At 41.9% G+C, this 19,558-nt stretch overlaps 2 protein-coding genes across 7 annotated transcripts in view; one reads left to right on the top strand and one right to left on the bottom strand.

Moving 5' to 3' along the window:
• The window catches only part of LOC115172679 (coiled-coil domain-containing protein 9B), a 44,561-nt gene extending 37,442 nt beyond the window's left edge, over positions 1-7,119 (top strand). For 5 of the 6 annotated variants that reach the window (XM_029730358.1, XM_029730356.1, XM_029730355.1 and 2 more), the window contains exons 7-14: positions 518-702; positions 2,808-2,857; positions 2,980-3,030; positions 3,161-3,257; positions 4,493-4,526; positions 4,665-5,373; positions 5,724-5,806; positions 6,490-7,119. In XM_029730358.1, the coding sequence (XP_029586218.1) occupies positions 518-702; positions 2,808-2,857; positions 2,980-3,030; positions 3,161-3,257; positions 4,493-4,526; positions 4,665-5,373; positions 5,724-5,806; positions 6,490-6,549 (1,269 nt within the window). In that variant the 3' untranslated portion in view covers positions 6,550-7,119. Of the gene's footprint in view, positions 1-517; positions 703-2,807; positions 2,858-2,979; positions 3,031-3,160; positions 3,258-4,492; positions 4,527-4,664; positions 5,374-5,723; positions 5,807-6,280 lie in introns of all 6 variants that reach the window. The other variant, XM_029730361.1, reaches the window with a different exon arrangement.
• An 8,959-nt stretch (positions 7,120-16,078) lies between these two features.
• LOC115172678 (uncharacterized) lies at positions 16,079-18,081 on the bottom strand. Its single transcript, XM_029730354.1, has one exon. It carries the CDS (start codon positions 17,636-17,638, stop codon positions 16,910-16,912), a length of 729 nt encoding a protein of 242 aa, XP_029586214.1. The 5' UTR covers positions 17,639-18,081; the 3' UTR covers positions 16,079-16,909.
• Positions 18,082-19,558: the final 1,477 nt, after the last annotated feature.

The following is a 19,558-nucleotide window of genomic DNA, read 5'->3' as shown; positions in this document are numbered from 1 at the left end:
TGGGTCCGGGTAGGAAAGTCCCAGGTCAATTTCGGAACAGGTCCAACATTTTGGACCCATGAAGACCTCATCACACAGTATGTCCACTACCAACACTGGGCAGGGAGGGTGATTCTCAATTAGAAGTATATTAATGGGTGAAACAAGATGATAACTTGGATGAAAGCCTTGTAGCTCTCTAGGACCCGGGGTGACTAGTCACAATGATGTGATGAAAGCCCATCCAATCTACAGATATGACCTCTTTTATGTATGAACCAAGAGCACTTGTTCAGTTCTCCCTCAGACCCCTGCTGTTCCTCTGATCTTCTGGACTGCCCAGAGGCTTCACCAATCCAAGGCCAATTATTATATAAGGCTGTTATTTTGACCTGTATTGCCACTGTCTCACACAAAGTGTTTGAAGAAAGCTTCCTCTCACAGCCGAAGTACAGATTGGATATCTGACCATGGTAGGCCTTTTGCAGTTTTCACCACTGGCAATAAACTATGACTGGTACATGTGTTCTCCTTGCAGGAGTCTGAGAGGCTAGACCCAGCGGGCGACACAGACCTCACCATCCCCACGTCTAAAGAGGAGCAGCAGGAGTACTTGTGCTGGAAGAAGGAGCGTGAGCAGATCGACCGTGAACGCTTGGCACGCCACAAAAATGCCAAGGGCCAGTGGAGGCGGGCATGGGACATGGACAAAACAGAGAATATGTAAGCCCACTCCCACCCCTGGCTGCTTGCACTTCTTTAGTTTGCTCTGTCAATCATTTCAGTTTGGCTGTTCTGTTTGCTTGATGCATGTCTGAGTGCTCATTTTCCATTTTGATTATAAATTAATGTTACAATAAAAAAAAGTACTCTTCTGTATGTGCTCGTCTTCTGGTCTTGTTCTCACAACAACTAAAGCTAACTACCACACATCTCATCTCTTACCATGCAAAATAGGCCATTCTCTTGTCATTGTAACTAAACTTAAACGTTAACTCATTCACTCATCAAGCAGATTACCTTCTCTATTACTTCCTCTATTGAATAATGATGTATCTGTCTTTCTATCTTCTGTATTTCTAAATGTAGAAATGGTTGCATTGAATTTTCTAAGGAAGCGCAGAATGGTGTCTGCGTAGAGAAGATGGTGGTACAAACTATTTTTTAGGTTTTTTCCCTGGCACGACAGAGCTGATTCAAATAACCAACTCATTATCAAGCTTTGATTATTTGAATCAGCTGTGTAGTGCTATGGCAAAAACCAAACCGAGTTTGGTAAACCCTGCTCTAAGGTACTTTCAGAATGTTAATTTACTCTGGTGGAAGATTTCCATTGTTGGAGGTATTCACGCGATCCACATTTTGGACCATGCCCTATCCCATGATACTGATTTCACACTGTCACAAGACTTAATCCAATCAAGTCACAAGACGTAAATAACAAGTCACAGAAAATGTAATGATGTTGGATGGTGACTGGCAAATAACGCTATTAGAGGGAGGAAAAGGAATGACCTGGCAAAAATGTGTTTGTTCTCTTCTGAGGTATCGTCTTTATTGGATCACCTCTGTTTATGAGCCGTTCTTAGAAAATGGCTTTGATAAATCTTGAAAGGGTATTTATCCTATAATCTAAATACCCTCTCCCTAGTACTCTTACCACCCTCTCCCTTTGTTAGCTATGCTAGACATTGGGCACTTTCACTAGAAGAAGTTTGTAACAAGCTGACATGCAATGTTTTAGAACCATGGAGAAAGGATAAAAGTAGGCCAGTTTTTGGCCTTGAGCGCCACAGAATGAAAACAACATCTTATATATAGCTTACATGATTTTGAATTTGGAACCCAGCATTTTACTATGTATGGAGCTGCTGTCCTTTCAAACAGTGGCGTCCTTACTGCTTAGGAGCAAAATATATGAACACCCCTCTTTCTGTTCCTTGTTGGAATTCAAACACAACAGATGTGCTGTGAGCAGCACAGTGGCTGGATAAATAAATGTTATGTTTAGAAGAAAGAAGCATCAAACTTTAAAGAGACAAGATAATAGGAGACTTTTTTGCTGGGGCTGGGATGCCTTTCCTTTTGAGGCATGGTTTAAATAAGGCCCCAGAGACGAACTAGAGTAGGAAAAATATTTTTGATTCAGCAGTTTAGATGTTGTCAATGAATGAGGAGTGTAGGATCATGACCTCTAGCTACAGATTTGTAACGTGATTCTCCATTAGCCGTTACAGGAAAGGTACTGTTTGGCGTAGAGCAGAGAATTTTCGACCAACCTTAACATGGTGATACTATCTTCATTCTCGACTCGGCCAAACATGAATCTTCTAAAACGTTTGTGTCCAGTTGCAGGTGGTTTGTTTGAATTTATAAAATGCACTGTTATTAAAATAAATATATTTTTTTGCTCCATTAAGTAATCCAACAATGTGTAAGCAGCCATCTTGTCCATTTAAAATCTTCTCTCATTGATTGAGAGCATTACAAATCTGTAGCTACATGACCTCAAGATACCACAGTCATCTCTGTACAATGTCTCATTCTAGCTCTGAGCTCAGCATGTAATGATTACTTGGAAATGAAAATGGCTGTTGAATGAAAGTAATGGAATGTAAATTGTTAGGTTAGTGGAATAACACAGACATTTGAGAAATGTTCAACCAAATGCATTGGACCCTTCATTAACCCTGGTAGGTAAGAGTTTGTCTGTTTACTTTAACACCAAAACCATGGCCTCGTTATCTGGTAGTTCATCTGTTGATGGAACATCCCAGCTGTGTATTAAGTTTTAATTATTTCACTGTAAACTAAATGTCTCTCTTTAGGTTTTCAGATAAATCTCCTAGGGAGAGAGAAAGGGGGCCTACAGCCAGAGGTGAGAAATTCACTCTGTAGTAAATTATTTTCAACTCAAACACTGAGGAATAGTCAGACCATGATCAAGTATGTCTTATTTCCAGTGATACCCAATAATTGTTGAACTTGTTTGATTTCCAGGAGGAAGAAATGCAAAGAGGGGTCACCCCAAATCAAATGCTGATTCAAGGGGTGAGTTTGAATGCTTTATACTGTGTACCAGCAGCTGAATCATTGAACTCCTCAGTACAAGCTACCAATCAGCCAATGATGGAGGAACTATTCTGCTCTTTCTCTTGGCTTTGCTTGTGTTCATCTCCAGGTCAGCAGCTGCGGGGCAAAGACAAGCGGGGTAAAAATGTTCCAGTGGTCAGCAGTAAAGCCAAGGGCAAGGACCGGCTGACTGGGAGGGCTAGAAGGTGAGTGGCAGTAACAGCAGATTTAATCATAACAGCCTGTGTTGATGTAAGGAAAGCACACACCTTGCCTGGCTGTATGCAAACACACTGGGACTTACTCTAAAGAGCACAACGTGTCAAATGACCAAAAACAGCTAATTCACTTGTGCATTCTTCTGTTTTATTTCAAAAAGCCCACTGTTCCAGCTTTTTGTTCTGAAGCCATTGGTGAGGCTAGACTACTTTTAGGTTCTGTTAGCAGTGCTTGAGAGGCAGGTATTGGTGGCTGTGCGGTCCTCTGTGAGATTGAACTGACCAGGGGAAAGAGCAGTCAGGTATGTCCAGGCAGAGTGGTCTCTTGCCTCAGTTGCCTGTTATTGGGTTTTGCTGCTGGTGCTAATTGGGAAAAGAGCAGAGCGTGAAGAGAACTGCTCAGACTAGCCTTACCTCTTAGGCAAAAAAAGTTATATCTAGAACCTAAAAGGGTTCCTCCGGCTGTCCCCCAAGATAACATTTTGAAGAACCCTTGTTGGTTCCAGGTAAAACCCTTTTGGTTCCATGTAGAACTGTTTTGGGTTCCATGTAAAACCCTTTCCACAAAGGGTTCTACATGGAAACCAAAATGGTTTTACCTGGAACCAAAAAGGGCTATACCTGGAATCAAAAGGGTTTTTACCTTGAACCATTTTTTTTTACTTAACTAGGCAAGTCAGTTAAGAACAAATTCTTATTTACAATGACGGCCTACACTGGCCAAACTCTAACCCGGATGACGCTGGGCCAATTGTGCGCCACTCTATGAGACTCCCAATCACGTCTGGTTGTAATACAGCCTGGAATCTAACCAGGGTCTGTAGTGACGCCTCTAGTACTGAGATGCAGTGCCTTAGACTGCTGCGCCACTCTGGAGCCACAAAAGGATTCTCCAATGGGGATAGCCTAAAAACCCTTTTGGAACCCTTTTTCTAAGTGTAGACTGTCGAGCATTTCTCAGGATGTACAGAGGGCAGCCATGATTAAACACACAGGTGTGTAAGTGTACCTACAATCATCCTTCTCTATTTCGTCTCACTCACACTCTCTACATATCTCTTTCTATCTTTGACTCCACACAGAACAGATGTCATAACAAAATATGCAGTGTATTTTCTGTGTATTTCTTCTAAGTGCAAAAGTACTCACTTTGTTATCAGGATAGTTTGAAGAATATAGACCACTCATTCTGAATGTTTCTAATAATAATTTTTATATTTCAGATGGGATGCCAGCGAGGATGGGGAGGATTTGCAGGTGAGAGGTTTAAACTGAATGCTTTGCATTGATGATATAGCTGTGCTTTGGTGAAAAAATGTCTGTGCTTGGGCTGAACAAAGAAATCTCTGTCTTCTTTATCATATTACTAATGGAATGTTATTTTTGCTCCTTCAGGCCTCTAAAACTAGTTTGGAGGAATTCTTAGAAGAGCTTGATGCTTTGGCTGACCCTGACATAGATGACTCCACTGCAGAAACTCCAGAGGTCAAAGATGGTGACCTCAAAATGGAGTCTTCGCTAACCCTGGATGTGGTGAAGACCGAGAAAGTGAGTGGAAGCGTCAGTCCTGGCCTGGACAAGGCCGAGACGGCTCAGGCCCCGGACGACCCCCCGGACGACGGGACATCCAGACAGGGGAAGGCTGAGGCCTCGTCCCCTCAAGCTACAGAGAAGAAGGTCCGCTTCTCAGAGGAGCTCATTAAGGGGTCCGGGGCCTACGAGAAGCCCAGTACTGGGGCCCAGAACTCTGCCCGCTCAGAAACCAAGGGCTCCAGCGTGTTAAAAGTTGCCTCCCCCATCAAAAACGGACAGAAGTTGGAGGAGCAGAAGCAGTCCCCCGAAGGCGACCAGGAGGATGCTGGTAATGCCCTGGACTGGGGGGATCAGCAGGCTGCAGCTGTCCAGGCGCAGAGCTCATCTGATGGGCAGAGACAGGGTCAGGAGGGCCCTCCATTTCTTGATGCCTCCAAAACAGAATGTGCTGAAAGCTGCCATGATGGTGTGCTCAGCCCCGTTCTTCCCATTTTACACAGCAATGTCAAAGACCCTGCCCCTCCACAGGATAATTCTGTCCAGTCTTTAGAGCATGCCAAGAGCAATACAGGTAGGCAATAGTTTTGTTCGTGGTTAGTCCCTGTCAAATATCCATATCTACATGTACATACTACCTCAATCAGCCTGACTAACCGGTGTCTGTATGTAGCCTCGCTACTTTTATAGCCTCGCTACTGTATATAGCCTGTCTTTTTACTGTCGTTTTATTTCTTTACTTACCTTTTGTTCACCTAACACCTTTTTTTGCACTATTGGTTAGAGCCTGTAAGTAAGCATTTCACTGTAAGGTCTACACCTGTTGTATTCAGCGCACGTGACAAATAAACTTGGATTTGAAATAGGTACAGTGTATAGTTATCACTATGATGCAATGTAAATAATGCTTGGTTCCCTTCACAGAGGCGCTGATTGACTCCAGTCTGTCTGTTCTCAGCCTGGAGTCAGGAGAGACTCACCCAACCCACACCACCAGTACCGATAAGGTCAGTATGGACTGAGAGAATATGAACAACTGGATGGATGAATGGATGGAAAGAAAGGAGTGCATGACTCATCTGCATTGTAGTCTGGACTACGAGAGAGAGTGAATGAAAGAAACAAACTGTGGATGGATTGAAAAGGTGATGAGTGTATGATTCATCATCACTGCAAATTTGGGATTTTTGATTGCTGAATGAGTGCATTCCCTATGGTCTTCTGTAGTGTTTAAGTAGATTTGGAATAGACAAGAGAGACAATGCATGTTCAGAACTACTGTAGCAGGGTGATAATGCATTACCAACCACTGTGACAGGGTGATAATGCATTACCAACCACCGTGGCAGGGTGATAATGCATTACCAACCATAAAGATAAGTACTGTATATGTCTTCCTTTTGAGTAAAACAATAATGTACTTTTACACCTATTTTTAAAAACCACATTGTTTAACCCCTTTTTATTGTTTTGTTTCATAGGCAAGAGAAAATGGGAAGATTGTTTGAAGGACTTTTGACGTTGCTATAACATTTTCTAGAACTGAACAACAACATGATTAATTAATTCAAGCGTTTACCAAGAGCCTTTTAGTTTAATACCGCACTTGCTTCCAATAGCTCTTTGTAGATGTCCTGTGTCTAGTTGGTCAGGTTAAGACTAACATGCGCAATGTTGTTTCTTTTGAAAGGATGCTAGCTGCTCAAGGTGGGAAAAGGAAACGATACATGTTCAAGTGAAGTCATTTTGAGCCTTTTGTCTGCTTGAAAATACTTTGCTTACAAGCACTTTATTCTTTATGAGGTATGAGAATTGACATGTCATACATTACTTAAAGTTGGAATCCTTAATGGTGAAACAGCTACGTCCGTTTGCGATATTACAACAACAAAGAAGTTACTGCAAACAACCAACACAGTTTTTTTCCCCTCTGACATCATTACACGCGTGATAGAAGAGCACAATATGTATTGCATTTTTTTTGACCATGCTGCACGGCGCTCCTCAGCTCAGCAACAATAACAACGATGGTGGTGGGGCGGCCAGTGGCGCCGTTTCCCCTTAAGTCTGTTATTTGAATGGCTGTTTTTGTTTACATTTGAAGTATTATTTCAAGGTACCAGTCCTAATGCTTGTATTAGTTCAGTTCCTATGGATGACTAACCTACATAACCTGAACAGGCCCCGCCATTAACCTTTGCCAGCCTTAGCAGTTGAATGACAAAATATAATTAGCATTATATGCTAATAGTTGTACACTGACTTTATTTACAGTACTAGTCAAAAGTTTGGACACATCTACTCATTCCAGGGTTTTTCTTTATTTTTTACTATTTTCTACATTGTACAATAATAGTGAAGACAACAAAACTATGAAATAACACATATGGAGTCATGTAGTAACCAAAAAAGTGTTAAATAAATCAAAATATATTTTATATTTGAGACTATTCAAAGTAGCCACACTTTGCCTTGATGACAGCGTTGCACACTCTTGGCATTCTCTCAACCAGATTCATGGGGTAGTCACCTGGAATGCATTTCAATTAACAGGTGTGCATTGTTAAAAGTTAATTTGTGGAGTTTCTTTCCTTCTTAATGTGTTTGAGCCAGTCAGTTAGTGTTGTGTCAAGGTAGGGGTGGTATACAGAAGATAGCCCTATTTGGTAAAATACCAAGTCCATATTATGTCAAGAACAGCTCAAATAAGCAAAGAGAAACAACAGTCCATCATTACTTTAAGACATAAAGGTTAGTCAATCGGAAAAAGGTCAAGAACTTTGAAAGTTTCTTAAAGTGCAGTTGCGAAAACCATGAAGTGGTATGATGAAACTGGCTCTCATGAGGACCGCCACAGGAAATTAAGACCCAGAGTTACTTCTGCTGCTGAGGATAAGTTTATTAGAGTTACCATCCTCAGACATCAGCTATTAACTGCACCTCAGATTGCAGCCCAAATAAATGTAAAGACACATCTCAACATCAACTGTTCAGAGGAGACTGTGTGAATCAGGCCTTCATGGTCGAATTGCTGCAAAGAAATCACTACTAAAGGACACCAATAAGAAGAAGAGACTTGCGTGGGCCAAGAAACTTGAGCAATGGACATTAGACTGGTGGAGATCTGTCATTTGGTCTGATGAGTCCTAATTTGAAATTATTGTTCCAACTAGTGTGTTTTTCTGAGACACTGAGTAAGTGAATGGAGGATCTCTGCATTTGTGGTTCCCACTGTGAAGCATGGAGGAGGTGGTGTGATGGTGTGGGTGTACTTTTCTGGTGACACTGTCTGTGATTTTATTTAGAATTCAAGGCAAACAACCAGCATGGCTACCACAGCATTCTGCAGCGATACGCCATCCCATCTGGTTTGCGCTTAGTGGGACTATCATTTGTTTTTCAACAGCAAAATGGCCAAAACACATCTCCAGGCTATGTAAGGGCTATTTGACCAAGAAGGAGAGTGATGGAGTGCTGCATCAGATGACCTGGCCTCCACACTCACCCGACCTCAACCCAATTGAGATGGTTTGGGATGAGTTGGACCGCAGAGTGAAGGAAAAGCAGCCAACAAGTGCTCAGCATATGTGGGACCTCCTTCAAGACTGTTGGAAAAGAATTCCTCATGAAGCTGGTTGAGAGAATGCAAAGAGTGTGCAACGCTGTCATCAAGGAAAAGGGTGGCTACTTTGAAGAATCTAAAATCTAAAATATATTTTGATTTGTTAAACACTTTTTTTGGTTACTACATGATTCCATATGTGTTATTTCATAGTTTTGATGTCTTCACTATTATTCTACAATGTAGAAAATAGTAAAAATAAAGAAAAACCCTGGAATGAGTAGGTGTTCTAAAACTTTTGACTGGTACTGTATGTAACTTTTCTAAATAGAAAGCTCTGACCATTGCACTTAACTACTGAGATATGATAGCTCATTCATTCATATGGTAGTTTACAGCTTGGTTTGGTGAAACCAGTTACATGAAGTAAAAGTAAATTCAAGTGCATTATTTTAGTGTGGGAATGATTACTTTGTAATATAAAGTTCAATAGTTATGGTTTTCAAATGCTAAAAAGTTAAAATATAGTTTCATATTTATTCAAATGTTTTTTCGGGGAACCCTTTGACTTTTAATTTTGAAATGTTGTGGTATTAACTAACTGTCATTATTGATTTTATTTATTCTCTCATTTGGACTACTGATTGTCAAGTATAATTTGCTGGAGAATAAACCCTTGACATGCATTAGCAGCTGGATTGTTTTATTTTAAGTAGGGAAAGGCAATTTATTTGTACCCTTTGTTGTTTTCTTATACTTTAATAGTCTGACAACATCATTTGACAAAGAGCCTTAGCATATAATAAATAGTGTGTTAATGAAGCACTTAAATTGTTCTTTTTAGAGCACTTATTTAGGCAATTCAGTGTACAGCGCATGTTGGAGAGAGAACTGTGGCAGTTAACATCTTCAGTTATCTTCTGACCTGCCAAAGCAATTTTACTTTCAGTAGGACTGGCTTTCCTCAAGCATTATAACACTGGCATTAAAAGTGCATTGCCATAACCAGGTGACAAGTCACAGTAACAGGTTGAGGTCATTTCATTTGTAATTAAAATGACTTTTGGAGCTGTTGAGGGGAAAAAGAAAAGAATGGCTGGAATTGAGAGCTAACAGAACTGAAGTTACTTGTTGGGAGAAAAGAGAATTTCCTCCATAATTTATTGTAGTTGAATGGATCAAATTTATCCTGGGAGAGGGAGAAAGGGAAAGAGTTGAACATAGGGATATTCTTTATGAGAAGTAGTGGAATTGACTTCAACCATGTGACTAGTGCAGAACATACTTCCCTGTTCAGTGACTGTTTGCTTCTACATAATGGTTGCAGTTTGTTTGGTGAATGTATTTATTAAAGGTTCGCTTGATATTTATGTTATCACCAAGGCCTCTTGAAAATTGAGAAGTGATTGTCTGACATTACTGCTCCTTTCGACATCAATGTGCATCACCCAACCATGTACTCCATGGACTCACACAGGACGTGTGTGTGTGTGTGCACAGAGCTTTATTCACAGCTTTTTTACTGTCAAGTTCCTTGTTTGTTTAACTTGGAAATTAGCATACATCACATTAATAAAGTACCCGCTGCTACAGATTCTGTCTTGCTCTTTTTGTCATGTTTTACTAGGTTTCCAAAATTCTGAGAACTTTCAATAAATTCCCTGGTTTTCCAGAAATCCTGGTTGGAGGGTTCTGGATTTCCTGTTAATTCCCTCCTGATTCTGAGAAGACCAGGGAATTTATTGAAAGTTCCAGGAATTTTGCAACCCTATCTTTAGATGGAGTATGTCTTGTCCCCTGTCCCTGCCCTATAACAGCATGAAAACGGAGTGAATGTGAAATGTATTTTTCCTATGTTATATACACTACAGTACAGTGCATTTGGAAAGTATTCAGACCCCTTGACTTTTTCCACATTTTGTTACTTTACAGGCTTATGCTAAAATGGATTTAGTATCTTTCCCCCCCATCAATCTACACACAATACCCTATGATGACAAAGCAAAAACAGGTTTTTGAAATGTTTGCAAATGTATAAAAATAAGAAACTGAAATATCACATTTACATAAGTATTCAGACCCTTTACTCAGTACTTTGTTGAAGCACCTTTGGCAGCCTCGAGTCTTCTTGGGTATGATGCTACAAGTTTGGCACACCAGTATTTGGGGAGTTTCTCCAATTCTTCTCTGCAGATCCTCTCAAGCTCTGTCAGGTTGGATGGGGAGCATCGCTGCACAGCTATTTTAAGGTCTCCCCAGAGATGTTTGATCGGGTTCAAGTCCGGGCTCTGGCTGGGCCACTCAAGGAAATTCAGAGACTTGTCCCAAAGCCACTCCTGCGTTGTTTTGGCTGTGTTCTTAGGGTCGTTGTCTTGTTGGAAGATAAACTTTCGCCCCACTCTGAGGTCCTGAGCACTCTGGAGCAGGTTTTCATTAATGATCTCTCTGTACTTTGCTATGTTCATCTTTCCCATGATCCTGACTAGTCTCCCAGTCCCTCCCACTGAAAAACATCCCCACAGCATGATGCTGCCACCACCATGTTTCATCGTAGGGATGGTGCCAGGTTTCCTCCAGATGTGACACTTGGCATTCAGGCCAAAGAGTTCAATCTTGGTTTCATCAGACCAGAGAATCTTGTTTTTCATAGTCTGAGAGTCATTTAGGTATCTTTTGGCAAACTCCAAGCGGGCTGTCATGTTCCTTTTACTGAGACTTTTGCTTCTGTCTGGCCAATCTACAATAAAGGCCTGATTGGTGGAGTGCTGCAGAGATGGTTCTCCCATCTCCACAGAGGAACTCTGAAGCTCTGTCATGGTGACCATTATGTTCTTGGTCACCTCCCGGACCAAGCCCCTTCTCCCCCGATTGCGGAGTTTGGCCGGGAGGCCAGCTCTAGGAAGAGTCTTGGTGGTTCCAAACTTATTCCATTTAAGAATGATGGAGGCCACTGTGTTCTTGGGGACCTTCGATGCTGCAGAAATATTTTGGTACCCTTCCCCACATCTGTGCCTCGACACAATCCTGTCTCAGAGCTCTATGGACAATTCCTTCGACCTCATGGCTTGGTTTTTGCTTTGACATGCACTGTCAACTGTGGGACCTTATCTAGACAGGTGTGTGCCTTTCTAAATCATGTCCAATCAATTAAAATTACCACAGATTGACTCCAAGTTGTTGAAACATTTTAAGGATGATCAATGGGAACAGGACGCACCAGAGCTCAATTTCAAGTCTCATAGCAAAGAACCTGAATACTTATACAAATATATTTTATAAATATATTTTTTATAAATTCGTTTTTGCTTTGTCATTGTGGGGTTTTGTGTGTAGCTTGATGAGGAAAAAATTTAACAAAATGTGGAAAAGGGGAAGGGTCTGAATATTTTCTGAATGCACTGTGTCATGTTTTAAATACAATGGACTTCCCATACTCAATTTGGGGACTGATAAGCAGCACCAGTGAATTTCCCAAGAGAAGTTTCTGATGATTCGCATGCATATCAGCTGCCAACTTCCCCATATTGGATAGCTTATGCAAAATACTTAACCACCACTGAAAACAGGCCAACTTTAGAAAATTATGATTCTGTGTTCCATAAGAGTTGGATTGAATAATGTAATATGACACGATAGCAGCACACGATAACCCTTGATTTGATTGAACTTGAAGGCAAAACTAATTGTGTTTCAGAATGGGGGACTGTGACAGTGTGGTGTTAAGCTGCCTCCATTTGGGAGTCATTTCTGATTAATTTCAAATGAGCTCTCCATGGGCCTGCTCTGACAGCCTGTTGTGTTGGAGACAGTTCCCTCCATCTTCTCTGGTGAGAATCCTCCGAGGTGTTAATCTTTTAATTACCTTTTCCTCTGGCATTCACTAGGGCCACCTGTCATTAAGTCCCTGGGTCCTGTGACTTCAACATGGTGCTTTGTGGCTCCTTGTTTTTTAGTTGCATCTGCATCAGCCCGTTCTTTCATGTTTCATTGCCTATTGTTTTCTACCAGGTAAAAGGCTATCTATCCTTTGTCCCTTTAAAATACCGGATTCTCATTTCATGGACATGGGGGCACCGTCTCTAGGTTTTCATTCCATTAATGAAAATGAATTAACTCACTGAGCCACCAGATATAATTTATAATTTACAGTTTGAACACAGTGTGCTCTCCCTCCTCTGCTCCCAGTGGCGACTAATAGTTTTTTAGGGGTGTGATGCACCTCTATGCTTTAACAGTGTGAGTATGAGTAGCTTTGGAAATAAGTGGTACAAACTGATGGGGGATTAAAGAGGAGTATGGGACTATGCCACCTGTTTTCACACACAGCAAGATAAGATTTGAAACGCAGAGCGTTTTCTGTCGTAAAGGATGCGACAGTAGCTCGGCTGTCAGTCCAAAGCACCCTAACATTTGGTAGCAGAGAGGCTCTGAGCGGGAAGCCAATCCTGTCACCATGGGTGATGCTGTCACTGCAGGAGACAGGGCCTTTCAAGGGCATTAACACATTTCAGTCCTGACTGCTGCATTCTCACACGGGGCTAGAAGAGAGGCCTCACCAGGAGTAAGCTGTCTCCTTCAGACAATCATGCTCTGTCAAAGCAAAAGCCTTATCTGAACCAGGTTCAGAAATGCTTGTAGCCCTAAGTGCCTTGGTGCGGAAAGTAAGCTCCTAAAGCTATGTTCTGGATATGCAACCAACTTTTTCTCGCATGTGTTAGGGTGATAGTGAACCTGAGGCGCCATGCCATTTTTACATCTCTATATCTGTAGTTGTAATAACCTCTTTCAGATCATGGTCTGGTTAATAGTCATTGCATTGATTGACGTGGGTTAAACAGAGGAACCACCTTATCCAGCCCTGTGGCCCTGACAGTCTGTACAAACAGGTGGTTTTTGGCAGGCCTCTTCCCCTACTGAGCGTGTGCGTCATCCCTCTGCCCTTATATGGCGGCCCAGGCTGTACCAGCCAACCACGCCTCAGCAGCTGGCCTGGTCCATCACAGGCACACGGGAGGGATCTGAACATGCTCTGCTCTTCCTTTTCTCCCGCCCCCCAGAGAGGGGGCTAACAAGGCCGTCAATGTACAGCTTGCCTTCTTGATATGAGCCATGGTGTCATGGTGTCTCCGCTGGCACTGTGTCATGTAACAGCTCCAGCAGACAACCTGTCAACTACCATATTGATTGTTACTGTGATGTTTTGTATGAAGTAAATGTATTGCTTTTCCCTGAAGTCGTATTTTGTCACCCTCTGATATTTCAGCAGGAAACCTTCCATTGGTTAGAGGTCAGTCCTCAATCTAAAGGTATAGGCAGCCCCGAGTAGCCTTCTATATAACAGAAAATGGTGGGTGTCAGTAACAAGCATTTTACCTATTAATTTTTGTATTAATCTATCCTGTAGGGAACCGCAGCTAAACTGACTGAAGACCAGCACTTCCATTGTTCCCTATAGAATAAATGCATTGTTATGAAATAGCAGCATAGGGACTTGGCAGGTGTCGTTGAGATGTTCAATAGACAGCCTGGTTCTGAAACAAATAGGGGGATAAAACAACGTCTACCTCACCATGTGCTTATTGCATTACGTCATGGTTCTGCACCTGTGCCCCATGTTGTAATGGTGAAGTCATGCACACTTTCATAGTCCAGCAATCATCTGAGAGATCCTGGTTAAAAGGTCCCTGAAAACAAAGGGCTCAACTCAATTGAACTCGCATTGAGGTATTTACACAGTAGCTCTATTTCCCATGGTCAAACAATCCCTGCATGGTTTGAGGCACTGTATAAACCTCGATACTTTACCATATGGTATCTTGTGGGAAAGAGTGACTATGACACCATGGGCCTGTCTTTAGTTTGATTCATAAAATCTGGGCCTATAATTCTTCCCGGACTTTAATAATTGAAGAGCCTATTATGAGCTTGCTTCATATTGTTCTCCTGTGTTGCAAGAGCTCATTAATTATTCACAATTCCTGTGATAGTATCTTGTTCAGACAATGGGGTTCTAAACTTTGATTCTTTTGCCTTTGTTTTTAAAGTCTCTCCAGGGTGGCATTTTGGCACATTAAAATAATGCTTGGTGTCACTGCAGAACATGCAGAGACGGATAAGCATAAGAAGCTCTGGGATATCCAAAGGCAAGTAGAGGGGAGCTGCTGTGCAAGAGTAATACCCTGATGACTAACACTGTCAACAGTATCAACAGTCACTCATCCTCCATAGCTGGCATTGAAATAATCCCCACTGGTAATGTAACTCTCAACTCCCTGGGACCCAAGATGTTGCCCGCTCAGCTTTGCATTGTCCAAGTAGTGGTAGCTGTGCTTGAGCTTCAAATACTGTACCATAATCCAGCTGGAGCTGTGAGATTTAGCAAACCGTTGTTTTCAAATGGATGCCTTAGAAAAGAGGATAACAGGACATCTTTCATCTTTGCTAGAATCTCTGACTCAGGTGTGATGTTTTGAGAGTAGTGGGGATGACTAGGGCCAGGCCACACAGTCAGGAACAACTCCTGGCCCCAGTGATGACAGAGCAGCAACCCCCATCTCCTACAGAGAACTCCATCATGTAAACATTCTCCTGGGCGACTGGTTTGAGAGGTCAAAAGGTCACTAGCCCCTCCCCCTCTTCTTCATGGGCAGATATAGAAGAATAAGAACATCAGATGAGACTGTCAGATCCACTCCTTCATCAATATCCTGCGCCATTATTTTCATCCATAAGCATAGGGTCTTGTAAGCATTTCACGGTAAGGTCTATTCGGCACATACAATTTTTGTTTTTGATTTGATTTTACCAACTGAAACATTCAAAACATGTCACTGCCGTGTTGTAGGGCCTATGGGGAAACAACTGTAGCAATATCCACTGTGTTCAAAGTTTCCTGCTACTTGTGCCTGCTGTTGTACAATAGTCCCAAGTGTTTACATTTTGTTTGTTTACGTCTCAGTGTAACAGATACCCACCATGACAGGTTTTCAGTGCAGCACTACTCAACTGAGGCTTACATTTCACTGTGATACAGTGTGATGGTCCAACCAGCAACGGAACCTCCCCACCACTCAGTGAAAAATAAGCCTTTCAAAGAGTGTTTGCTGGAAATAGTACCGACCCAGTATTATGTAATGTGTTCCTCTTTCCTTTGTGGACTGTAACTACAGAGCATTCAATCAATACACCTCCCTCACATGCCGTTCAGTTCAAGTAGAAAGCATACATACATACAGGCTTGTTTTTTCCTCTCCAGAGTTCACCAGAAGTGAGTCAGAAGCAGGAATATGAAAGAAAGAGAGAGAGAGAGAAGGAGATATATCTGACTATGTGCTGTAGCAGACTGATAAACGATGGGCCTTGCCTCTGTTGAACACATCTTAGCCTGTTCATACTGTAAAAGTCACTGATTTGAGGCTCACATGAAGACATCGACAGTAAACTGACGGTCCTTTGAGCTGTAGGACAAAAATAGCCTGGATTATAACTGGTTCTGAATTCAACTTGGTAGCTGGTTAAGAGTTGAATAAGTCTACAACAAGCCCTTTGACTGGATAGTGATATAACATTGCTTATCTAATATATTTTACCAGGGGATAATCAGACTAGGCGATTTGAAAACAGCTTCTACAAAATTTGATTTATCAGAGTCCTGTATCAAAACTCCAAAACATCAACACAATTTCTTGACATAGTTTTTCATAAATGATTTCAGATCTCTCAAAATAAAATGTTTAATATGAAAGGTGTTATTATTAAGTTGCTTTGCACGAACCTTATTTAAACAAAATCTAAATGAAGAAGCATTTTACAAGGACGTTTATTTGCCTTGTAATATGTGCCTAGACCTAACATAGTCTTAATAAAAAGTGTTGAATTAGACTAAAAGTTCAATCAAGGCCAAAGGATGTTCAATATCTGCCCTACATACACGACCAAGTACTCAATACATTTACATGGTTATATGCACATACCTGAGCTTAACTCAATAATACAGGTTCCTCTATGCCAGCAATCCAGATGTATCCGTAAAAGGAAATATAGAGGACGAAATGCTATATAAATGTGTCCTGTTATCCAACAGCTCGGCCCATCAAAGGTAGTGATAAATGGTTGTGTTATAGAATAACATTGGAGGCCTATAAGTAATGCGTAGTTTACATATCCTGCAAAGGCATATATCCTACCAGTTAAATACAGGTGTGTCATGTCCTTGTCCATAATATGGTTATAAATAAATTACCTTGGTGGAGCTGTCCAAAGGAAAGATGACTTACATCAATTAAGGCATACAGTAACAGAAAACGCATAGTATTTTAGGGAAAACAATATTTCTTTTAAGCAGTTTAAGTCTATAATTGTCAGTCATACACATTCAGATTATTGGTATATAAGATATCAATAAAATACGTGCATGAAGCCTGTGCAATTATCGCAGCATCATCTGTTCTTTGATATCTCTTCCACGAAGACCACTGTCTGTCGGCTATCCGACCCCCTGCATAAGTCTGTCAAACACTCCTGGTTCGATTCCTGTTTAATGGCCTGGTTACTCTCCTTTACGCAAACCTTGTTGTCTCGTAGCGGAGGTGCGCTGCGGAACCTTTGTGGATGAAGGAGCAGCATCCGCCGCTGCTTGATCCGCATTGCCAGTAGTTGGTCGGTCCGCATCCTTCTCCCCTTTTTCATTATGCTTGGTGCTGTGGGCTCCAGTGCGCAACGGGCTCCGATTGTCCTCAGCAGGCTGAGACGCCTGGTTATCTCTCCCCGCAGTGTTTGGTCTCTCCGCAGTTTGTGCGGCTATGTGGCTTTGGGCAGACGTGTAGAGCCCTTTCGGTTGCGAATGCGCACTTTCTGATAAAACGCCGTCGGAGATGACGGCGGCGCTCTTGCTTCTGCCCTCCCAGTGAAATGCCTTGGTCTGAGACTTTACACCAAACCTGGTTTCATTGACAGATAAAATGTCTGTCTGTGTAGAGTTAGTGTCTGAGACGTTAGTGCTTGTGGATATGTTTGTTGAGATGTTAGCAGAGGCTGTGACCTCGTCGGGCACCCCTAGCTTCCCCGCTGGAGAGGATGCGCTCGTTGGCTTCCATATCAAGCTGTAGTAAATGGCTAGAATGATGGCTGCTAAGGACACAGACAATACATATGCGAAGACAGTGGCTAGTCTCACCCACTTTTTGTTCGTCTTCGCAGCCATTTTAGCCTTTTTATCCCCTGTATAAGTGGCAGGTTTGCCCCTCTCCATGTTGGGCATAAAGTCCCGCTCTCTCATATTGCCCCGATGTTTCCCTCGATGCTCCACCACCCCGTCCGTCTTGAAGATTTATTGTTATCCACAATCCAAGAGAACACAGGAACCTATCCGGTCGAGTGAAGACGTAGAGCCTCAGGCTTACTGTGGACCATATGCGTTCTTGAACCGTTTACTGCTAAATATATTTTTGGTTAATTCATTTCATCCTAGAAGGCACTGCGGTTTGTCTCAGAAACCAAGTTTAGCATTGTGTTTCATCATGGACATCATGGATGAGGCAGGCAGCTCAGGGTCTCTTGTGAATTTCAGCATCCACCAGCAGAATCACGGTCCCGTACGACCAATGTTTATTCCGTCGGTATTTCCCAAGTAATCAGCTATACAGCGAATCCGCAGTAAAGGATTCGATGTCATTTAAAAAATCGATTAAGTAAAATCATACGGTACACAGCTGTCTTGACGGTAGCCTACAACAAATGAAGTGGTTGTCTCAGCTAAAAATATAGGAGAGGGGGCGGGTGAAGGTTCTTAAAGAGCCAGCAGATATATGCAGAGGGCTGCATTAACTAATGAAACCGCACCAAACGCACAATTCACCCCAACACTAGAGTTAAAAAATACATATATGTTTGCGGATGGTGTAAATTGTCCAGACCGAGTAGCCTATGATTACGTCATGACATCAACGTGGAACTGGTACTAGGAATGAAGCAGTGTGTGTTGCTATGTAGAGTCTACACTGTATTTATGAGAATGAGGGATGGACAGCTTGAAGGGCAGTAACTGAAGGCTCAAGTTAAACGTCACCAATAGCAGTGGCAACGCTTGGTGCCGTGGCGCGCATGATTTCAGCCCCTTGTGATTTCAGCACCTTGGACAGTGGCCGATAACCTATATTTACGCGATAGGCCTACAGGTGCACATGGCAACAGCTTGACTGATTTATTTGCCTGCTATATGGTGACGGGGAGTGAGGGGTATGAGTGAAACAGCGTTTTTCTTTTGATCCTGGCCCATCTATTCATTATATGAATCACATACAGGTACTTTTGACTGAGAAACTCTACAGTGTAAATGCTTGATACTGTATGTTGTAGGTCTACCATACTGTATGCTTTTATTGCTGCATTGGAAATAATTTCTGCTGGCCTATCAAGTTTCCCCTTGAAAAGTGTGAATCATGATCTTTTTGATCTAATTGGTAGATGGGCAACTTTGATCGGGTGGGGGGCAAACACATCTGAATTCGTCATGAGGGGCCACAGTAAAACATTTTGGTGACTCCCCCTCTTGACAGCAGAGATGTATATATATATCACCAAAATGTTTTACTGTGGCCCCTTATATATTATTTTGTTTGTCATGGGGCATGGAGAAGATTTAGCAATTTTATAACACATTTCATGTAATTCTACATGACATTTGCCCATCCCTGATCTAATCTAATGGAAGTAAGATACATTATTATTACCACAAACACTTTTATCCTTATGTAACTTGGGTCCTCCAATCCCTATACAATTTGCCTAAGGTATTACTTGCTGTTAAAATGAATATTACCCAAGTGACAGGGAGGGAGGAGTCAGGAGCAGAGGCCATGAATCAACATTAGTCAGTGCCCTCCCTGACACATCTGGACATCTAACATGATGCAGTACATTTCATTTCTCATCTCCACAATACTAAATGCAAAATAAAATCAATATACCGGTAGATCAGCAATCTATCACAGATTGAACAAGCATCCTGGCTGTTGTCTCTCAATATTGTACAGTATGTCAGTCTACATTTGGGTACTGATTGTTATGTGAGGTATGCAGTGACATTTGCTTAAGTCTTGTAAAGCATGTGTCTGAGAAGAGGAAAAACATCAACAGACTCATTTATTGCCAAGGTCCATAGAACATCAGTCATTTATTTGCTAGTGACCAGGAGTGA

The sequence above is a fragment of the Salmo trutta genome, chromosome 33 (assembly GCF_901001165.1).
Source record: "Salmo trutta chromosome 33, fSalTru1.1, whole genome shotgun sequence".
Taxonomy (NCBI): Eukaryota; Metazoa; Chordata; class Actinopteri; order Salmoniformes; family Salmonidae; genus Salmo; species Salmo trutta.
This window is presented reverse-complemented; position numbering and strand designations above follow the sequence as displayed.

Excerpts from the sequence above, each read along its gene's own strand:
- LOC115172678 (XM_029730354.1), bottom strand. The coding sequence starts at position 17,638 with ATGAGAGAGCGGGACTTTATGCCCAACATGGAGAGGGGCAAACCTGCC.